A 20688-nucleotide genomic window follows, 5' to 3' on the forward strand; every position below is an offset into this window, starting at 1 on the left:
GGGCATTCCGGGAGGCTGGGCCAGCACGGCTATGGGAGCAGCCAGTGTGCCTGCTTCTCCTCACTGTCCAGTGTTCCTGGATCCTCCTAGGAGGAGGTGGCCAGAAGGCTTGGTGGGCAGCGGGCTCCGGGGCTGGCCCCGAGCTTCCGCGGTTGGCTGGAGGCTGGGCTCCTGGGGGCCGATGCCATCCCAGGGGCAGCCAGCTTGTGCCAAGGTTCACTCCGTCTGCCTTCCCTCCCCCCCGCCCCATGTCAGCTGGAAACACACGGCTGCGATTTGCCTTCCTTCCCTGTGCTCAGCAGTCCCGTTTCCCGTTTCTCCTCCTCAGGCATCTCTCCAAGCCTGGAGGGAGCCCTCGGAGCTGGGAGAGGATGTGCTAAGCAGGAGGCCTGTTGCTTTTGGAGAAATGAAGAGGGAAAAAAGAGTCCTCCCCCTCCTCCCTCCTCCTGGCCTCCCCCTCCTCCCCCAGTGAGGTAGGAAAAGTGAGAAAAAGTGACATCATGGATGGGAGGGACCAGGAGCTCTTCTTAAGGGAGAGAGCCAGTTCCCAGGCAGCCCAGACAGGCTGAGCAGCCCAGCCCAGCCCAGCCCAGCCCGGCCCAGCCTGGACCAGCTGTTTCCTCCTCAGCCATGGGCAGCCTGAGCGTGGCCAACAGCAGCTCCGAACTGCCGGGGCTCCTGGCCTTGGATGCTTCTGCTGTGTGTCTGCTGCAGCCCCTGTGGGACATGATCAAGGCCAGAGAGGGGCTGCTGCAGTCCCCCTTCTTCCCAGCCCTCTTCTCTGGCGCCACCTACATAGCCTTCTGCCTCCCCTTCGTCATCCTCGACTTTGGGGGCCACAGCGTCCCAGCTCTGAGGAAGTACAAGATCCATCCCAATTTCTACCCTTCCGCCTGGCAGCTCCTGCTCTGCCTGCTGCACACCATCTACCAGCATGTGGTCTTCATCTTCCCCGTGACTGTCCTCCAGTGGCACTGGGGGCCCCAGAGCTGGCCAGCCGTGGCCCCTGGCCTCCTGGAGCTCCTCTACCACGTGACTGTGTGTCTGCTGCTCTTCGACGCCGAGTTCTTCGGCTGGCACATCTTGCATCACAAGGTCCCCTGGCTCTATCGGACCTTCCACAAGGTCCACCACAAGAACACGTCCCCCTTCGCCTTGGCCACGCAGTACCTGAGCGTCTGGGAGCTCTCCTCCCTGGGCTTCTTCAACTGTCTGAACCCCATGCTGCTGGGCTGCCACCCACTGACCACCATGACCTTCAACGTGGTCAACATCTGGCTGTCCGTGGAGGACCACTGTGGCTATGACTTTCCCTGGTCCACGCACCGGCTCGTGCCTTACGGCTGGTATGGAGGAGTGTCCCACCACGACATGCACCACAGGAAGATCAATTGCAACTATGCCCCTTACTTCACCCACTGGGACAGGCTCCTGGGGACTCTGAGCTCGGGCAACTCGGCAGGGAACCCCCCGACCCCAGCGCCTTGGAACTGAGCCCTCCCCAGGGGCGCAAGGTGACAAAAAGGAGAGATCTATTTTAAGGGAAAGATTCTTGTCTATTTAGGAGCTGGGAGAGATGAGATTTCCTGTATTTTTGCAGTTGGAGCCTATTTATTTTGTCCAAGAAGAATGCCAAGTTATATAGATATATAATAGTATGTATAAAATACATAGAGATCTATTTGTAAATATCAGTGTTTACCCAAGCCAAGATAATGGCGTGGACTTGACCTTGAATGCCAGGCCTCGGAGGATGGGACTTCAGTGCGCGGCACCTCCTTGCTGTGCCAGGCTGGGCTGCTGTCTCTTCTGGGGGCTGATTCCTGACACCAGCTTGGGGACTGAATTTGCTTGTGAGAAAGCTGAACTGTGTCCCTGAGCCAGACTGGCACGCCCCCCCCAGGCTAGATTTTGCACATCGTCTGTCTGACTCCCCTATTTATAATCTGTGGAGCTAATTCCTGCTGGACAGTGAAAAAGCCAAGAGGATTTTTCTATTTTTCCTTCCTTTGTACTGTAATCTGTATTTATACTGCACTTCCCAATGTGATGTTGATGGTTCTGATTTTTTTAAAAAAACAAAAACAAAACAGACAAAAAAAGTCCTGTGTCGTGTGTTTGGCATCTTGAGTTGGAGTCACTGATTTTTTTCCCCAGAGTTGGTCTGTTACTTATGTCCTGGTGGATGTGGGCAAGTATCTTCTGTTCTCTGTGCCTCGGTTTCTTTTTCTGTATAAGGAGGGGGCATTGGACTACAAGATCTCCGAGAACCCTTACAGCTGAGGCATTCAATGTTCTGGTAATGTCAGCCCCTAGAAGGGAGGACAGGGGGGGCAGTACGGAGAGAGGATGGGGCTCGGGGGGCTGCTAAGCAGCTGGGCAGCCGGGACTGAGCTGGTGTCCACAAGCCAGGATGGGGCAAAAAGGTCTGAGGGAAGTGGGGGGGGGGAGGAGGAAGGTTTTCTTGGGGTGGGGGGAGAACTGGAGGTTTCTGCAGAGCAGAAAGGAGTGATGGAGCAGATGTATCTACACAGGTGACCATCACCTTGATACCTCCTGATGGCTGCTCAGGTGACTTCAGCATGAAAGGCAAATAATTGGGGGGGGGGGATAATGCAACCTCAGAGTTCCAGGTTCCAGGAACCTTGCCATTAGCCAAGCCTTGAAAGAATGCTCTGGTATAAAATGGGGCTGCAGGAAAGAAAAGGCTTGCCTTGTTCTCCAGGACAGGTGCATTTCTGAAAGCTCTTAATCATGAACTAAAAAAATATCCACTGAGTCACATTTTAAATGAAACAGAGGGGCTGTGTTTTTAAGAATTCAGAGAGGTACTGGGAAACGAGGACTGACTTTGAATGCAGAGGAGATGGGCTTATCTTGGGAGGAGGGGAGATGTCAGAGGATCAGAGGATTCTGGTCTCAGAGGATCCTCTGACCACCCCTTTCATTATACAGATAGACTGAGGCCAGACTCTGACTTACCCAAGGTCACTCAGATGGGGAGAAGCAGAGTTGGGATATAGTCTCTGACCTCAATTCTCTGACAATTCCTTATATTTTTTCCAATTGTGGAAATAAGAACAAACAATCCACGGAGTCAAGTTGCAGGTCTGCCAACAAAGAGAGCTGTGGACTGCAGAGTTTGAGAAGTATCACTCACCTGTCTTTTTAGCTCCTTCTAGTAATTCAGCCATTTGCGCTAGAGGACAGGCTCCCAGAAGTCAATTTATGAAATGGGGAATTACATTTCTGGTTTATTAGTATTATTGTTTTGCTTTTTGCAAGGCAATTGGGTTGTGACTTGCTCAAGGTCACACAGCTAGATAATTATTGCCTGAGGTCAGATTGGAACTCAGGTCCTCCTGACTCCTGGGCCAGTGCTCTATCCACTGAGCCTCCTAGCTGCCCCTGAGAAGACATTTCTAATGCAAATGCTCACTTCCTATTTTGACAGTTCTATCACTTGGGCTTTATATAAATATGTATTTATAGTTATATAGCTAGCATTCTTTCAAGCAGCTACCTATTCTCTAGCTAGTTATCATTCTATATGTCTCCATATATATATATATATATATATATTTATCTGGGTAGAAGTCTTTCTATCCATCTATCCATCTATCTATAGCCTCTCTTATTTCTTTGTTTCTTTTTATCTTACCTATCTATCCCATCCATCTATTCATCCATTCACCCACCCCCACTCTCCTATCTGTCTCTCTATCTTTCTCTTTTCCTTCTTTCTATCTATCTCTCTTTCCTTCTTTCTTTCTATTTAGCTTTCTATCTGTCTATCATTTATCCATCTGTAGGTCTATCTGTCTTATCTATCTATCTATCTATCTATCTATCTATCTATCTATCTATCTATCTCTGTATCATCTATCACCTATCTTTCTTTCTATCACTTCTCTTCTTTGGGACTCAATTTCTTCATCTACAAAAGAGAGGAATTGAACTTGACAGCCTCCTACCTCTGATGCTTTCATCTTCATTGGATAGCAAATGTTTGCAGGGCCACTAAAGACTGCTGGGATGATTTCTGTGAGGCACCCCCCCCCCCCCAAGTGGCTGTAGCTGCTTACCTAAGAGACTTCCATTTTAAAGTTCAAAGCCAAGACAGTTCAGCCTCAAAGCTCAGAGCAAGTTTTCAGCCATGAGATCCTTACCCTGGTCCTTGTGAGGCCAGAATATCTCGACTGAGAAGTGGTCAGTTCAGCTGAACTCTTGCCTTGTTGGTCTCTGGGCTAACCCATTCGAGAGGCTGAGGAATTTCCTGAGCACCCCCTGAAACATGAGCCCCAAAGACTGCAGGGCTGCCTGCAATGGTCACTCCTCTCCCACTTTCCAGGGGGCTGACTCAGGGTACTTGGATCCTTGTTTGGAATCTCAGGGGCAGGACCTTAGGGGATGGTGTCAGTTGGGAGGAAGACCAGGCAATCTAAGGAAGAATTGCAGTGAGATGGGATGGGGAGGATGTGGGATGTCTTGCAAGTGTTGAATGGCATGAGGATTTGGAGAGGAAATGAGATGAGGAGGCAGGGAAAGGAGCAACGCTTTGTGGGGGAGTGTGATGTGAGTGAATAAAGAGATGATGGATGTTTGGAGCTCAGCAACTTCAAAGGGCAGCCTGCAGAGACCTGGCGCTCTGTGGGGGGAGAGAACTGGCGCTTTGGGACTGGGGGTAGGGAGGATGAGAGCCAGTTCTAATGAAATGCTGCCATGGGAACAAGGAACTACATTTGTTCTACATGGCCCTAGAAGGCAGAACCAGGGCAATGGAAGGCATCAGAAGATACACAGAGGGAGATTTCCATTAGGCTGGAAGTATGAAGATTTCCTAATACTTAGAGTTATGTTAGTTGGAAACTACTAAGTGGCTCAATAGATAGCATACTGAAGACATCCAGGTGGCACAGTGCTTAGAGCACTGACCTTGGAGTCAGGAGGATGGGAGTTCAAATCCATTCTCAGACATTTGAAACTTACTTAGCTGTGTGACCTTGGGCAAGTCATTTTACTCTGCCTCAAATCCAGGACCATCTCCAGTCATCTTGATTCATATCTGGTCACTGGACCCAGATGGCTCTGCAGGAGAAAGTGAGGCTGGTGACTTAGCACAAGCCCCACTCACTCAATTTGTGTGCTTGTCGTGGTATCACCTCCTTGAGACCATGGTCTTCTTGGAGAATGAAGAACAAACATCATCATTCTGACTCTGCAATCAGGAAGTCCTGAGTTAAAATCCAGTCTCAGACCCTTCTCAATTGTGTGACCTTTATCAAGTCATGTTACTTCTGCCTGCCTCAATTTCCCGGGAAATTGGGATTAATAACACTTCCTCATTGTATTGGTAAAGTGTTTAGCACAGTGCCTGGAATCAGTAGATACATAATAGATGCATATTTCTATCTGTTGTAAAAGTGGAGTGATGTGGACTGTCTTGAAGGAAGTGAGTTCCCTTCCACCAGAGTTCTGGGTGCAAGGGATAGATGAGCAGCTGTTGGTGTTTTGTAGAGACGATTCTTGCTCAGGCACAGGTTCGATGTCGGAAAAACTCTCGAGAAAGTGGTCAGAGCTGCCAAATGAGGGGATGGATTCTCCTGTATCATAAGTCTTCAAGCATAGGCTAGAAGACTATTCAATGCAATGGAAGCTCTTTGAGTGCAGGGATGGTCTTTAGAGTCTCAGAGTGTAGCACTGTATCTAACTGCAGTCTGTCTGTCTATCTATCATCTTTCTTTCTTTCACTTCTTTCTATCACTAATAAATGATTATTGATTGATAAGGTTTCTTGCCCAGAATTTCACTGGACTAAATGGGCTCTGAGGTTCCTTCCAATGGAGAGTCTGTGAATGAACTGGAAATGCCCAGGAAATACTCTGTTAATTTGGGGATGTCACCAACCAGTCTCTGGAAATCCCATGAACTAAGTGTTCATAGATATCATTTCCCTTTGCACAGTGCCTTTATTTCTCAATGCCCTCCATCATTACTTTGTCTTAATAGGATCAAATACTAGGCTGTTCTCTACCCATCTTCATGTATTCCAAAGGTACTCTGTCTTCTTCTTCTCCTTCTTTTTTTTTTAGATTTTTTCAAGGCAATGAATGGGGTTAAGTGGCTTGCCCAAGGCCACAGGGCTAGGTAATTACTGAAGTGTCTGAGGTCAGATTTGAACTCAGGTACTCCTGACTCCAAGGCCAGTGCTCTATCCACTGTGCCACCTAGCCACCCTTTCTCCTTCTTACCTTTCCTCCTCTTCTTGGGGAATAGTAATCAAATCAAGGATACCATCCCTCAAAATGACCCAGGTCATATATATGTGTGTGTGTATATATATATTTATATATATATAAAATATTCCATTAAAAGGTAAGCTTCTCAAGGGCAGGGACTATCTGTCTTTGAGAGTGATATACCCCAAAGCCTGGCACATGGTGAAAATTTAATAATGATTCCCCCCCCTCCATAAATTCATGAAGTTTTCTAGAGGATAGAATACATATTTCCATACATATGTTTCTACAACATGAAGTCAGATCAGCTATCTGAAATAAAGTATGCTAATTACTGATTTTCCCTTGGCTATTCTAAGTGAAGATGCATAATGGGGCAACCAGTAATTCAAGAGAGATTAATAGCAGATTCACAACTGGAATGCAGATGAGGCTACAGATCCATATGTGCTGAGTTAGAGTTCAGAAAAACAGACTCTCAAAAGCCAGTGTTTGCCCTGATCCTCCAAGCAAAAGATCTTCTGGGAAAATGGGGAAGGGTCTCATTTATTGACTGTCCAAGTCACTCATGGGAATCCATGAGTTTAGGAGATCCCCATTTCTGGATTTGTTCTGCTTTCCCTTTTTCTTTGCCTTTCTTACATTTGTCCTCTCCTCACCCTTTCACCCCTCCAAATTCTGAAGGGAGAATGTCATTGGTTGGAGTCTCTGCCTCAATAATCTCTTTGGGGGAAAGGTGAGAAAGGTCAAAGGGAGACCCAGAAAGAAGTGAAGGCTAAGCCAGGCAACTTCAAGGATTTTAAGGGTGTCCAAATGCTGGGGAAAGATTAGATTGTTTTGTTTGAACCCAGATGTCATGACCAAGTATAAAGGGGGCAAGTTATGGGGGGCCAAATCCTACCAAAAGGAAAGGGCACACCTTGGGAGGTTGGGGCTCCCCTGTCCTCTGAGATCTTTAATAGAAGGTTGGAGAGCAGGAGTTGGGATGCCATAGAGGGAAGTTTTGTTTGCACTTTGGCCTAGTGCTTCGAGGCTTGCATAGTGGTCATCTCACTTGATCTTTAAAACCTTTGGGAGTTATTACCGTCAACATCATCATCAGTGTCATTATTATTGTTCCCATTTTACAGATGAGAATTCTGTGGCTGAAAGGGTTTGACTGACTAATCTAGGGATTTGCAGCTAAAAAATATGAGTTCAGATTCAAACTCAGCTCTTCCTAACTCCAAGGTTAGCATTCTACTTACTTCAGGTCTTGACTAATGGCTTAGGTCCCTTCCAACTCTGAAATCCTGTGAAACTAGAGGCAGTCTGCTTTTGTGACCTTCCTATTTACTTAGGAATATTTCTTCCATTCCTAGGTTCTCATGGAGAGGGCTTTTAGGGCTTTTAGTCTCCCTACTAACACATTTAGGTCTTCTTTGTCTTTAACAAAAACAAACCAAGTAACCTCTTCATTCTGATTGAGTTCCTGGTCTAGTGTCCCTTTTCTCTTCATTCCTGCCAGACTTCCTAAAGATACCCCATTTAGAACTGGAAGCTCCTTCAGGGACCCTCCTTTTACAGATGAAGAAACTGAGATCAGAAAGCAGTGAAGGGATTTGCCCAACATCACATGAATCATCAGTCAGAGGTGAGATTTGAACCCAGGTCCTCTGACAACCTCAAGCCCTCATGACCTCATAACCTGCTCATCACCCCCCCCCCATCATCCTGGGGGATGTTTTTGATCTCATTCCTCACTGGTCTCCAGCTAGCCCGAGATCTCCAAGTGGCCAAATTCAGTGGCCTTTTTTCTTATTACCTGGTTTCTGGTGTTTGCTGCAGTTGCCTCCCTTCCTCTTCTGGGAACTTTCCTCATCTTTGAGAATGTCTCTCATATCTTGACTCTCATGAGTGCATTTCATCCCTTGGCTCTTAGGAACATCTCTCATCTCTAGGTTCTTGGAAATGTCTCTCATCTCTTGACTCTTGGGAATGTCTCTCATCCCTTGGCTCTTGGGAACATTTCTAATTTCTTGGCTCTTGGAAATGTCTCTCATCTCTTGACTCTTGAGAATATCTCTTGGGATCATCTCTCATCTTTTAGTATTGTTTTGCTTCTTCTTCCTCTTTGGATATTTGCACTCTGTCCCTTTGACTGGTTCTGTTAATTCCTCTCACCCCCTAAATCTGGGTATGCAAAAAGGCCCAGGTGTTGGCCCTCTGATTTTATTCTCTTCTCTTTCCCTCTTACCCACTCCCATTTCCTTGACTGGTTTCCAAATTCTTGTCTCTCCTGAGCCCCCATCCCTGCATCTGCACTGGCCTGTTGGGCAGCTCTGTGGAATCTCCCACTGACTCTTTAAGTACTGCAAAAACTGGATTCATTATTGCCATGCTGGCTTCTCCTCTAGGCTTCTCCATTCCTCTAATGCCAACATCATGGCTGCTCAGGTTCAGAACCCAGGAGCCATCTCTGCCTTCTCTTCCTGCCTATTGCTCTACACTAGAGCAGCCACTAAGTCCCACTGAGATCCTTCTGAACATCTTTTGGTCCTGGGTGGCATGGAGAGGGCATGAACTGGGGGGGGGGTGAAGGTCCTGCAATCCACATCTATCTCTGCTACTTCCTACTTGTATTTGGTTTTAAGTGGGTCTCTTCCAAACTCTCCACCTGAAAAAGTATCTCTCATTTTCCTGGTGATTTCACTTTCTGTCATTCTATGGGCATTCTTAACAATACACTAAAATGCATTTATTAAATATCTGGGAAGTGGAGAAACAAGGATAAGAAATGTAATAATGCCTGGTTTTAAGGGACTTCTATTCTCATTGTGGGGAGGGGGTGGTGATGGTGGTGGTGGTGTAGCCAGCTGGTGCAGTGGATGGAGTGCCAGACCTGGAGTTCTGGAAGACTCATTTTCTTGAGTTCAAATCCAGTGTCAAACAGTTATAAGTTGTGTGACCCTGGGTAAGTCACCTTGTCTTGTTTGGCTCAGTTCCTCCATTGTAAAATGATCTGGAGAAGGAAATGGTAAACCACTCTAGTTTCTTTGCCAAGAAAACCCCCAAAGGGGTCTCAAAGAATGAAACATGATTGAAATGACTAAAAAGCATTCTGATGGGGAGGGGGTGGACCACCATGGCACTCTCTGTGGTTACTGAATAAATCTACAGCAAATATAAGATAGGGAGGGAGGCAGGGTGGCATTAACAATTTCAGATGGGAGGCATTCTTCCAGACTCTGCAAGCCCCATAGCCATCTCCTCTTATTTGGGACATTACAACAGAAGTTTTAAATTTTTTTTAAAAAAAGTATATATATATATATATATATGTATATATATATACACACACACACATATATATACATATATATATATATATAAAATCAGATAGTTATATTTTATTTTTATATCACCTTCATTCCCAAATAGATTTTTCTGCCTTTCTCTACTTAGGTAGTCTTCCCTTTATAACACAGGATACAGAAGAAGGATAAGGAGGAAAACATACTCTAGTAAAACAAACAAACAAAACAAAACCCAACAAGGTAAATAGAGTCTAGGTAGTATTCCATACCCATAGTACCTCACCTTGGAAAAGAGGTAAGGTTATGCATGTTCTCATTTCTTCTCTGGGACCAACATTCTTTCTTTCTTCCTTTTTCAAACAAAATCATTTTCCAATTAATAAACAGTTAAAGGATTGAACAGTTTTCACAAGAAGAAATCAAAGCTTTCATTGGTCATATGAAAAATGCTCTAAATTGCTATTAACTAGAAAAATGCAAGTTAAAACAACTCTGAGGTAAAAACCTCACTCCTATCAGATTGTCTAATATGACAGAAAAGGAACATGACAAATGCAGCAGGGGATGTGGAAAAAATAGGTCCACTAATACACTCCTAGTGGAGTTGTGAACTAATCTAACCCTTGTGGAGAACAATTTGGACCATGTCCAGAGGGCAATAAAACTCTGCGTACCCTTTGCTCTAGCAATACCACTACTAAGTTGGCATCCCAAAGAGATAAAGGAAAAAGGGGAAAGAACTTATTTGTACAAAAATACTTATAACAAAGAATTGGAAATTGAGGGAATTCCCAGCAATTGGGGAATAGCTGGACATATCCTGGAATATGTTTATGATGGAATGATCGTTTGTTGGTTGTTTCAGTCTTGTCTGACTTCTTGACACTCCATTTGTAGTTTCTTTTAAAAATCCTGGAGCGGTTTGCCATTTCCTTCTCCAGTTCATTTTACAGATGAAGAAATGAGGCAAACAGGGTGAAGTGACTCACACACAGCTAGTAGTCTGAGGTTGGATTTGACCTCACGGAGATCAGTGTTCCTAACTTCAGGTCTGCCACTCTATCCACCTGACTACCCCTGTGAGGAAATATATTGTGTTATTAGAAATGAGAAGGAGATGGGTTTCAGAAAACCTGAAAAGACTGATATGAACTGATGCAGAGTGAAGTGAATATTGCACACAGGTAAATACTGAACACTAACAACAATATTGCAAGGATGCTTAACGATGAAAGACTTAGCGATTTTGACCGTACGGTGATCAGTGGCAGTTGTAAAGGGCTAGCTGATGAAATATTCAGTCTACAGAGAGAAAGGATTAATGCATTCTGAGTATAGATTGAAGCATATTGTTTTTCACATTCTTTATTTTTCTGTTTTTCCCCCCAAAACTGATAATGCTTGCTTTTGGTTTAAGATAGATACCACTTATCATTTTAAGAAAAGCCCCATTGATTACTATGCTTTCTAATTATTAGGAATGCCTGTTGTATTAAAAATAACTTTTTTCTGTATCTCTTGAGATAATCATATGATTTTTATTGTCTTTTTTGGTTATTGAAATGATCAATTATACTTACATATTATTTGTATAATATGAACCCACCCTACATTCCTGGTATAAATTTCATCTGGTCCTAGTGTGATAGTTGTGATATATTGCTGCAATTGCCTTGAGAATATTTTATTTAAAATTTCTGCATTAATATTCATAATTTTCTTACTTTGTTATTGCTCTTCTTGGTTTAAGTATCATATTTGTGTCATAGAAAGATTTTGGTAGAACTCTTTATTTTTAAAAATAATTTATGTAGTATTAGAATTAATTGTTTTTTAAATGTCTGGTAGAATTCAATGATAAATCTATCTGGTCCTGAAAAGTTTTCTTAGGAAATTCATTTATGACTTGTTAACTTCTTTTTCTAAGCTAGAGTTAAAAATTCTATTTCTTCTTTTAATCTGGGCAATTTATATTTGTATAAATATCCATCCATTTGCTTTAGATTGTCAGATTTACTGGCATATAACTGGGCAAAATAGCTTCTAATAAATGCTTTAATTTCATGTCTATTAGTGGTGAAAACACCTTTTTCATTTTTGATACTGGTAATTTGGTTTTCCTCTTGGTTTTCTTTACTTTTTGAAAATAAAATTAATCAATGGTTTTTCTATTTTATGTTCTCCCCCATTAAACCAACCCTTAGTTTTATTATTTTAATAGGCTTTTTAAAACTTTCTAATTTATTATTTTTTCCTTTGATTTTCCATTGTTTCTACTTTGAGGTTTAATTAAGCATTTACATTTTTTTTTCATTTTTTTAGTTGCATGCCCAATTCATTGATCTGCTATTTCTCTATTTTATTGATATAAGCATTTGGAGATGTAAAGTTTCCCCCTAGGCATTATTTTGGCTGCATCTCACAAATTCTGGCATGTTGTCTCATTGCTGTCATTATTTTTAATGATTTTTTTTATTATTTCTAAGACTAATTCTAAGAATCATTCTTTCATTCACTCATTCTTTTTGTGTTTTGCAAGGCAATGGGGTTAAGTGACTTGCCCAAAGTCACACAGCTAGGTAATTAATAAGTGTCTGAGCCGGATTTGAACTCAGGTCCTCCTGACTCCAGGGCTAGTGCTCTATCCACTGCACCATCTATCAACCCCTCACTCATTCTTTAGGGTTAGGTTATCTAGTTTCCAATTAATTTTTATTCTATACTTCCCAGGCCCTTTAATAAATATAATTTTTATTGTATCTGATCCTAAGAGGGTGCATTTAATTATTCTGCTTTTTTTGCATTTGTTAGTGAGATTTTTGTGCCCAAATTCATGGACTAATTTTATGAAGGTGCTGTACAGTTGAGAAAAAGATATATTCTTCTCTATTTCCATTCAGTTTTTCCATAGATCTGTCATATCTAACTTTTGTAAAAATCTATTCATTTTCTTAACTTCTTTCTTATTTGTTTTATGGTTAGCTTTTTCTAGTTCTGAGAGAGGTAAATTGATGCCCTTTATTAGTTTAGTCTTACTGTCCATTTCTTTTTGTTACTATTTTAAATTTTCCTTTAAGAATTTGGTTGCTATGGGGGCAGCCAGGTTGCACAATGGATAGAGCACCGGCCCTGGAGTCAGGAGGACCTGAGTTCAAATCCAGGCTCAGACACTTAATAGCTGTGTGGCCTTGGGCAAGCTACTTAACCCCATTGCTTTGCAAAAAAAACCTAAAAAAAAAAGAATTTGGTTGCTATGCCACTTGATGCATATATATCTGTTATTGATGTTACATTATTATCTATAGGAACTTGTAGCTTCCCTGATCATGTCTTCTAATTGGATCTAGTTTTGCTTTTTCTTTGCGATATATTGCTGCAATCTCCTTGAGAATACTTTATTTAAAATTCCTGCATTAATATTCAATCCTGCTTTTGTTTTTAAAGTTTAATTGAATCATTTTAGATTCTGCTCCAACTCCTAATTATGCCTCTATGTTTTCCTATTTCAAGTGTGTTTCTTATAAACTGTTGGACTCTAGTATCTAATACAACCTATTATCCATTTCCTTCTATTGCTGATTTCATCTGATTCATATTTACAGATTTGACTACTAACTGGGTATTTCCCCTTATCTTATTTTTTCTGTTTGTCTTTCTTTTTAATTCCATTTCTCCTCATAAGCTTGTTTTTCTTCTGACCACTACCTCCTTTAATCCATTCTCCTCTTATCTTACCCTCCCCTTTCTCTTTGCTCATTTTTCTTTTTGACAAAATAGATTTCTATACCCAACAGAATCTGTTCGTATATATATGTATGTGTGTGTATGTATGTATATGTGTGTCTCTGTATGTATAAAACATATAATTTGTATATATAAAATATGTGTATTAAATACATATTTAATATATAGATATAGTCTTCCCTCCTTGAACCAGTTAAAAAATCCACAAAGCTCAGTAAATGAGTTATGCCTGAATCAAGTAGATACTTAAATATTCACTGAATTAACTTTGGTTGATTTTGATGTGATTATTACTAACTGCCCCCAATCCAAGGTGCCTACTCCCAATGCTTATAGTTTAATGGGGTGGGGGGAGGAGAATAATAAGAATAATGACCAAAACTACAATAGTATTAATTAGATTGTGTGATAGAACATAGAACTAGGAACAATGAATAACATAATATTAAATAACATATGATATATAATAATAAATAAAAAGATTAATTGCAAGGAAGTAGATAAGAGTGCCAGATCTGGAACCAGGTAATCCCATTTCTGATACCTGTTTGTGTAACCTCAGGCAAATCACGTAAACTTCTTAAGGCTTCAGGAAATGTGTTACAACATTAAATTTCAGGGTAGGCCTCAATGGGTCTGGGCAGAGGGAATTCATGGCAACAACAGAATCACAGATCTAATCGCAATCCCTAAGAAGATAAAAAAAATGAATAGGCTTTTTGGTTATGCCATTTGTTTTTTTTCTCATCCTTTTCTTGCTAAAAATGTGAATCTGTCTTGATTTACGTCTTTTCTTTTTCCTTCTTTATTACTAGTCATTTTCACAGACTGGACCAGGATCACCTTAAGTAGCAGAGCTGAGATTCGAACCCAGAACCCTTGACTCCAAGACTGATTCTCTGACCAATCCAGTGGAAAACTAAGGGTTTCTTGCCCCACATACAAAGAGAGCTAGCCTACAGTCTTCTCATCTTTAATTCTTCCACAAATCCACTTTAGGTCTTGTTTCCCTAATTCCCCACCAGCCTTCTAACCTGGATGAGGATGCTAAAGATTCCTGAGATGTGAACCCAAACCTCACCTGGTGGGAGAAGAAGAGACCGAGGCTGGCAAAGAGGGATGGATCCAGAATAAGGAAAGCCATCGCTGACACTCCCTAGCCATGAGACCACAGACAAGGACAAGTCTCATTACTGCTGTGAGAGCCTCGGCTCCAACTTTTCCAATGGAGATAATAAAGCCTTTCAATGACTGGCTCCACTCCCAGGATTGACTCAGTAAAAGCCCATACGATGTAGTGACCCTCTCAGCGCCCCACATACTTAATAAAATCAATGAAAATGTGATGAAGCTTAGGTAATGTTAATATGTGACTTTCTCAATCGATGGAGGCCCACAGGCGTCCTTAGTATATTTCTATTTGGGTCTGACACCATTAGTATAGTGGATAGGTCCCCAGACTTGGAATGAGGAAGACCTGGGTTCAAATTGTGCTTCAGGTACTTTCTAGCTGTGGGTCATAAAAGGAGAAGCCACTTATAATCCCTGGGCCTCAGTTTCCTTATTTGTATAATGAGGGTACTAGATTCTATGTTCTTTAAAGGGCCTTCCAGATTGAAATCTATTCTCCTACACAGGGAATGCTTAGCCAAAATGACAGTTTTATTTTTTATTTTTATTTTTAGGATTTTTCAAGGCAAATGGGGTTAAGTGGCTTGCCCCAGGCCACACAGCTAGGTAATTACTAAGTGTCTGAGGCCGGATTTGAACTCAGGTCCTCCTGACTCCAGGGCCGGGGCTCTATCCACTGCACCACCTAGCCTCCCCTTGAGTAAAAGTTGATGGTTTTATTGATGACAACTTTTACTCTCCCCCATCGTCCTCTCTGCCAATAACTCCCTGGGGGCAAGCTCTGCTCATTTTTGTATCCCATCTCCTAGGACAATGTTTGACAAGAGTTGGAAGTGCTTCCTAAATGACCAGTGGATGAATGAATGAGCTGAGAAGAGGCTGGAGTTGGAGCGCCTGCTGGGGACAAGCTCACTCTTTTTTCCATATGGCCAGGAGAGGGGCAGAGAGACCCTGCTGGGGGCTGAGTTGCACCGGGACCATTTTGGCTTTTGTTGAGAACTAGGAGGAGAGTGGGCAAAGGAAGGGCTATGAAGGTGCTGCCACCCAGAGCTGTCTTCTGCCAGAAGTCAAGCCACTGTGAGATGAGAAATGGCCTGGCCCTCTCCCAGTGGACCCTGGTCCCTCCTTGTGGACCCTGACCACTTACCCTGGGCCTGGCTCCTTATCGTGGATGCTGATCCCTCCTTATAGGCCTGACCCCTCATCATGAGCCTGACCCCTCCTTGTAGGCCTGCTACAACAGAGCAGATTCAATTACTCTCCCACTGATTTTATATTAGGGCCATAATATACCTAATGGGGTCTTTGAGATACAGTTAATTCAAACTCCATCTCTTTGAAGCTCAAGCCCCCAGAAAGACTTACTTCACTAATTGAGGAGCTGGTCTGGGCATTGATCCAGGTCTCCAGACTCCAGAATCCAGGGCTTTTTTCAAAGCTTCCTGGCATCTGATCTCCCCTCACACAGTCAGGTATCATCCCTTGACTCGTTCATAATAAAAATCATCAGAAGGGCCATGTGAATAGGCCATTCATCAGCTGGACCACATATCTGCCTTTAGTTATGGCAGCAGTAGCAGCAGCAGTAATATTTTGACCAATGGAAAACCTCCCCCATGTCCCCAGGAGAACCCAGGAAGGACTTCATTGTCCTTCAGCCTCAAGGGGTCCTTAGATACCAGCTCCCACCACTAATTACCCTCCCCCCCCTGAGTAATGGGCTATTCTCCAGGACATTGCTGGTCCCCACCCCAGGCAAGGTCTGAGCTATCATCTGGTCTTGTAGTATCAGGGAGGGACTTTTCAGAATTATTTCTGCTCACACGCATTTCTAAATTCCAGCATCTCAGAGGCTGGGTGAAGGCCAAGCCTGGGCTAATGCACGTGGATTACATAAGCAGCCAGCCCTAAGCCTTTTCTTTCAAAATAGCCCAGGACGTGGCCTCAGAAAGGGCTTGGGAGGTCATCTATTCCTGCCCATCATTTTACAGAGTAGCTTAGAGGGGATAAGGGACTTGTTCAAGGTCACTCAGGTACCAGGAAAGCAACAAGACTGGGATTTGAACCCAAATCCTGCGACTGTAACTTGAGGGCATTTTGTGTTATAATCCATTGCCTCCCACAAAGTAGGATCATTTCCCACTAAATTTCCCAATAATAAGAAAATAGTAACAGCCCCCAAAGAAATCAAAATAATGCATTTAGTCTCATTAGTCATCCTTTCCAATTAACATGGGAAGTAAAACCCTTTAAAGGGTAGAGACAGGAGAGGAGACCAAAGCCCTGCGGCCACAGGAAGAGGTCCTTGACCTCTCTTAAGCACTGTGCACCACAGAAATGTATCGATGATGCTTGATGCTTTCAGGGAATCTGCAGGGAAGTGCAGATGAAATTAATTTTTACAGTAGCAGATGGGTCTGTTTCTATTAGAATTCTTTTGAAAGATAATACTAGCCAATATCGAGGTATTCAGACAGCACTTACGTGTTTCAAACATTGTACTAAATTCTTTGAACATATCTTATTTGATCCTTACAACATCCTTGGGAGGGGAGGGCTAGTATTATCCCATGACACAGAAGAGGAAACCGAGGCAAAACAGAGATTAAGGCTGGTATGAGGATAAAATGAGAACATTTGTCGAGTGTCTTGCAAACCTTAATGTACAATAGAAAAGCTAGCTTTTCTGACAGAAAAGGGTCTACTGTTGTGGACAGGAGCAAAGAGAGGAAGCCGAGTCACATAAAGGGTTGGAAATTCTGGAGAAGTGACTGTTCCTTTCTGCCCATCTGTGCTGTGACTTGCCAGAGTGATGCAAGTACAGGACATGGCAAAGGACAGGCCAGGGCTGATGCCAAGTCTTTAAAGACTGGGATGGACACATCTTTGATTCCATTTTCTTGGCCCTTCCCTGTGTCAGTAGTCAAGGAGTTTTGGCAGCCAGCGACTCCAGGACCCTGACATCATCACTCCAAGACTGGGGCTGATGCTAATGGATTACTTATGCATCCTCTCTGTTTTCCAATTTCTGTTTCCATGATGGTCTTCATTATCCTTAGATAGTGAAGGCTAGACCACATATAGATCACTCCCATAAGAGGAGGCCTTATTGAAAGTGATGAAACATGTAAACTGAAAAAATAATGGTTCTATCCCACCCTCTCTCGTATTTTAAGACATAGAACTCTAATTCTAGGTTTTGGTAGTCGTTTTGCCACTCAGCAGAAGGCTATCACAGATAGGCCACTTTCACTTGTTCTCACTTCCCCACCCTCTCAAAACACTGTTGCTGTTACACTTTGTCCTTTATTTTTCTTTCTCAAAGAAGACCATGACATCAGGGAGGTGATGCTACATCATGCATGTGAATCGTATTTGAGTGAGGGGCTGTGGTGGGACGTCACCAGCCACAAAGTGAGGAAAAACACTACTGCTCTTTTGGATCTGCAACTGAGGTGCCTCCTTCCTTTACCTCCCTCTGTCTGTGATTGACCAACGCTGGGTCTCAGGCTAAGCCCACTTGGTCATTGTTTGGGCCCTGATTGGTTCAGAGTGAATGTAAATAGCAATTGTTTCTGTTTTTACAGAAGCCCTTTCCCTCTCAGATTAATTTTTTTTGACTGTGCGAAAGAGACTTCTTGATTCCTGAGAAACCCTAAGGATTTTATCCTTCTGGGTTAAATTTTTTTGCAAGTAGTCATTCTTGGCCTCTTCTTCTCATCTCTCTCTTTCCTAACCATAATGACTGATGGATGTTGCTTCAGTCCACTTGGGAAAGATCACGTTTTTAAAAAACCAAGATCTCCCATTGCATCCAGGGTCATCTCCACTCACTCACATGGCTCCAGAGGAAAAAGTGAAACTGGTGGCTTTAGGACAACCCTCCCTCAATGAAATCCAATTCATTTGTGTGTCATGGTATCACCTCCTTGATGTTATGGTCTTCAAGAATGAACGGCAAACTCCAAGCACTCTATCAATCCCCATTTCCCTAATAATTTTGTGAAGATAAACGACATCTCGAAGACTTGTGCAAGGTCAATGAAGGAAGCCCCCCAGCAGCTAGCAAAGTGCTCTGAACATATGGGTTTTTTTTTTTTTTTTTACATTGCTTGAGATGGGAGTAAGCCTGGACTCAAAAGGAAGGCAAATTAGGAATTTTTGCACTCTCCCATTGACAGGCTACGAATCAATCTTGTCTCGATTTCCCACAACGAATTCACCTAGTCAAGAGGGCAGTTACAGATGAGAATGAGGTCCTCAGAGAATGTGGCTAACCAGAATTACTGGCAAGAGGAAGTGGCAGAGAGCAGACTTCAGCAGATTTCTTCACTCCTTGACTCATGAATTACTTCATATCTGCCTGGTTTCCTCCCCTTCCATATTTTGCTTAGGGGACTCTTCCCTCAATCAATCAATTATTTAGTCAGCCCACAAGCATTGCTATGTACTAGGAGATAGGGGTCAGGCATGAAAAGAGAGAAATGAGTCCCTTCCTTCAAGGAGCTTCTATTCCTCTCTCCAGCTTGCCATCTGCCCTGCTGCGGTGCCCTTAGGATTTCCAGAACTCTCCAAGTATCTATTCATCTGAATTTTCTTATAGATATTGTTCCCCCCACCCCAATTAGAATGTGGGTTCCTGAGAGGAGATACTGTCTTGTTTTTTGTTTGTATCCCCAGAACTCAGCCTAGTACTCGGGATACAGCAAGCATTGAATAAACTCTTTAAAAAGTCATTCATGCATTTATTATTTATTTATTGTTTATGCACATTCAGTGTCCCAGGAAGAGTGAGGTCATGAGGTCCTAGGAACACTTGGGCCACATTCCAGGGTAGTGGCAAGGTAGGCAATATGCCCCTTGCCAAAAACTCAGAGCTGACAGAGACCTCAGTAGCATTTCTCCCATTCATACCTGAGCAAGAGTCCCTGTATCCACACTCCTGACTGGAGGCTGCTATTGAAGACTCCTTGAAGACCTCCAGTGAGGATTAGCCCTGACCACTTTGGGAGAGCTATTCTTGGTAGGAAGTTTTCACAGATTTCCAGTAGAAATCTGCCTCTCTGTAACTCTCCCCACCCCCCTTGCCTCTGCCTTCCGCTGTTGGGGCAATCTGTCTCCCACATGAGAACCTTCCCAACACTCAAAAGCTAGTTATCATGTCACCAGTGACTTCATTCTCCAGTCTAAACGTTCTCAGTTCCTTCAACCGTCCCCTCTTATGGTGTGAACCCTAAAGGATCACACCCTTGTAGCTAATGATTATCCTTTTTGGAGCTCTACAACTTCTGCTTCCCTCCTCCCAAACTGCTTCTTAGAACCAGGACTCAACTAGTCCAATTCACTTGGCAATGCATCTCTGGTGCCCCAGGAGCCCTATCCCATAAAAATTCACTTCCCCTTAAATTGTTCTCTCTAATGTTCCTTTTCATTTTTCAAATCAAGAGAAAAAAGGTGTTCCCTTAAAGATACCATCTCCTCTTGTAGGCTTCTGGGGATCAGCTTGAAGGCTGAGTAATGAGGGAGAGGCTAGACTGAAAAAGCTGTCTCTTTCATACCCTAGTCCCCAAAATGTTTATGCGACATAGCTCCTTTTGCCTGGGGACTTAGGGAAGGAGGTGAGACCAGGTGCTTAAGGTATCTAAGACCAGGAGAGCAGGAGACATCCAAGAAGGCAGAGAGGAAGAGGTTTAAATCAGAAACTCTTCTATGGTCTGCCTAGATGGAGAGCAAGAAGACTTTGCGGTCCTGGCTTCAAACCTCAAGTCTGCCTCTGACTAGGTGGTTGGGTGGCTTTAGGGCAGTCACTTTCCCTTTCTTGGAAAGTCTCTTCCTCTGTAAGACTGGGGGAAGGGGGTGGGGTGCAGAGGACCTTGGACTTTCATTCCAGCATGAAATCCAGGATTAAAGGGATTTGGGAGTGAGGTGAGGCTGGAAAGTTGTTCAGAATTAGGGAGACACTGTCAGAACTGTCTCAAAGCTAAGGCTGAGACTGGGATCTGTCCTGGCTGGATGGTGGGTGATTCCAGTTGGGGGATTGAAAGTTCAAGGCCCTCATTTATGATTTAGGGCCAGTCATGTCCCCGCATCTGTACAAGGAGGGGGAGGTTAGACCAGCTGGCCCCTGAGATACCTTCCAACTCTTGGTCTCTCTGATCCTATCTGTAGTTAAGAAAATTCGAGTGGCTTGTCACTGAATTCTTTCCCCCTCTTCTTAACACAGGAAACTGGGGAAGTTGCATTCCTCAAAGCAAATCTATGAGGGAGAGCAGGACTAC

General features: G+C 43.3%; 1 protein-coding gene across 1 annotated transcript; it reads left to right on the forward strand.

The window, feature by feature from the left end:
- Nucleotides 1–577: 577 nt before the first annotated feature.
- CH25H (cholesterol 25-hydroxylase) lies at nucleotides 578–2089 on the forward strand. The gene has a single exon (XM_074236295.1). The coding sequence runs from the start codon at nucleotides 631–633 to the stop codon at nucleotides 1492–1494; it is 864 nt and encodes a 287-aa protein (XP_074092396.1). The 5' UTR covers nucleotides 578–630; the 3' UTR covers nucleotides 1495–2089.
- Nucleotides 2090–20688: the final 18599 nt, after the last annotated feature.

This window comes from Macrotis lagotis, chromosome 4 (genome assembly GCF_037893015.1).
Source record: "Macrotis lagotis isolate mMagLag1 chromosome 4, bilby.v1.9.chrom.fasta, whole genome shotgun sequence".
In the NCBI taxonomy this organism is placed as follows: domain Eukaryota; kingdom Metazoa; phylum Chordata; class Mammalia; order Peramelemorphia; family Peramelidae; genus Macrotis; species Macrotis lagotis.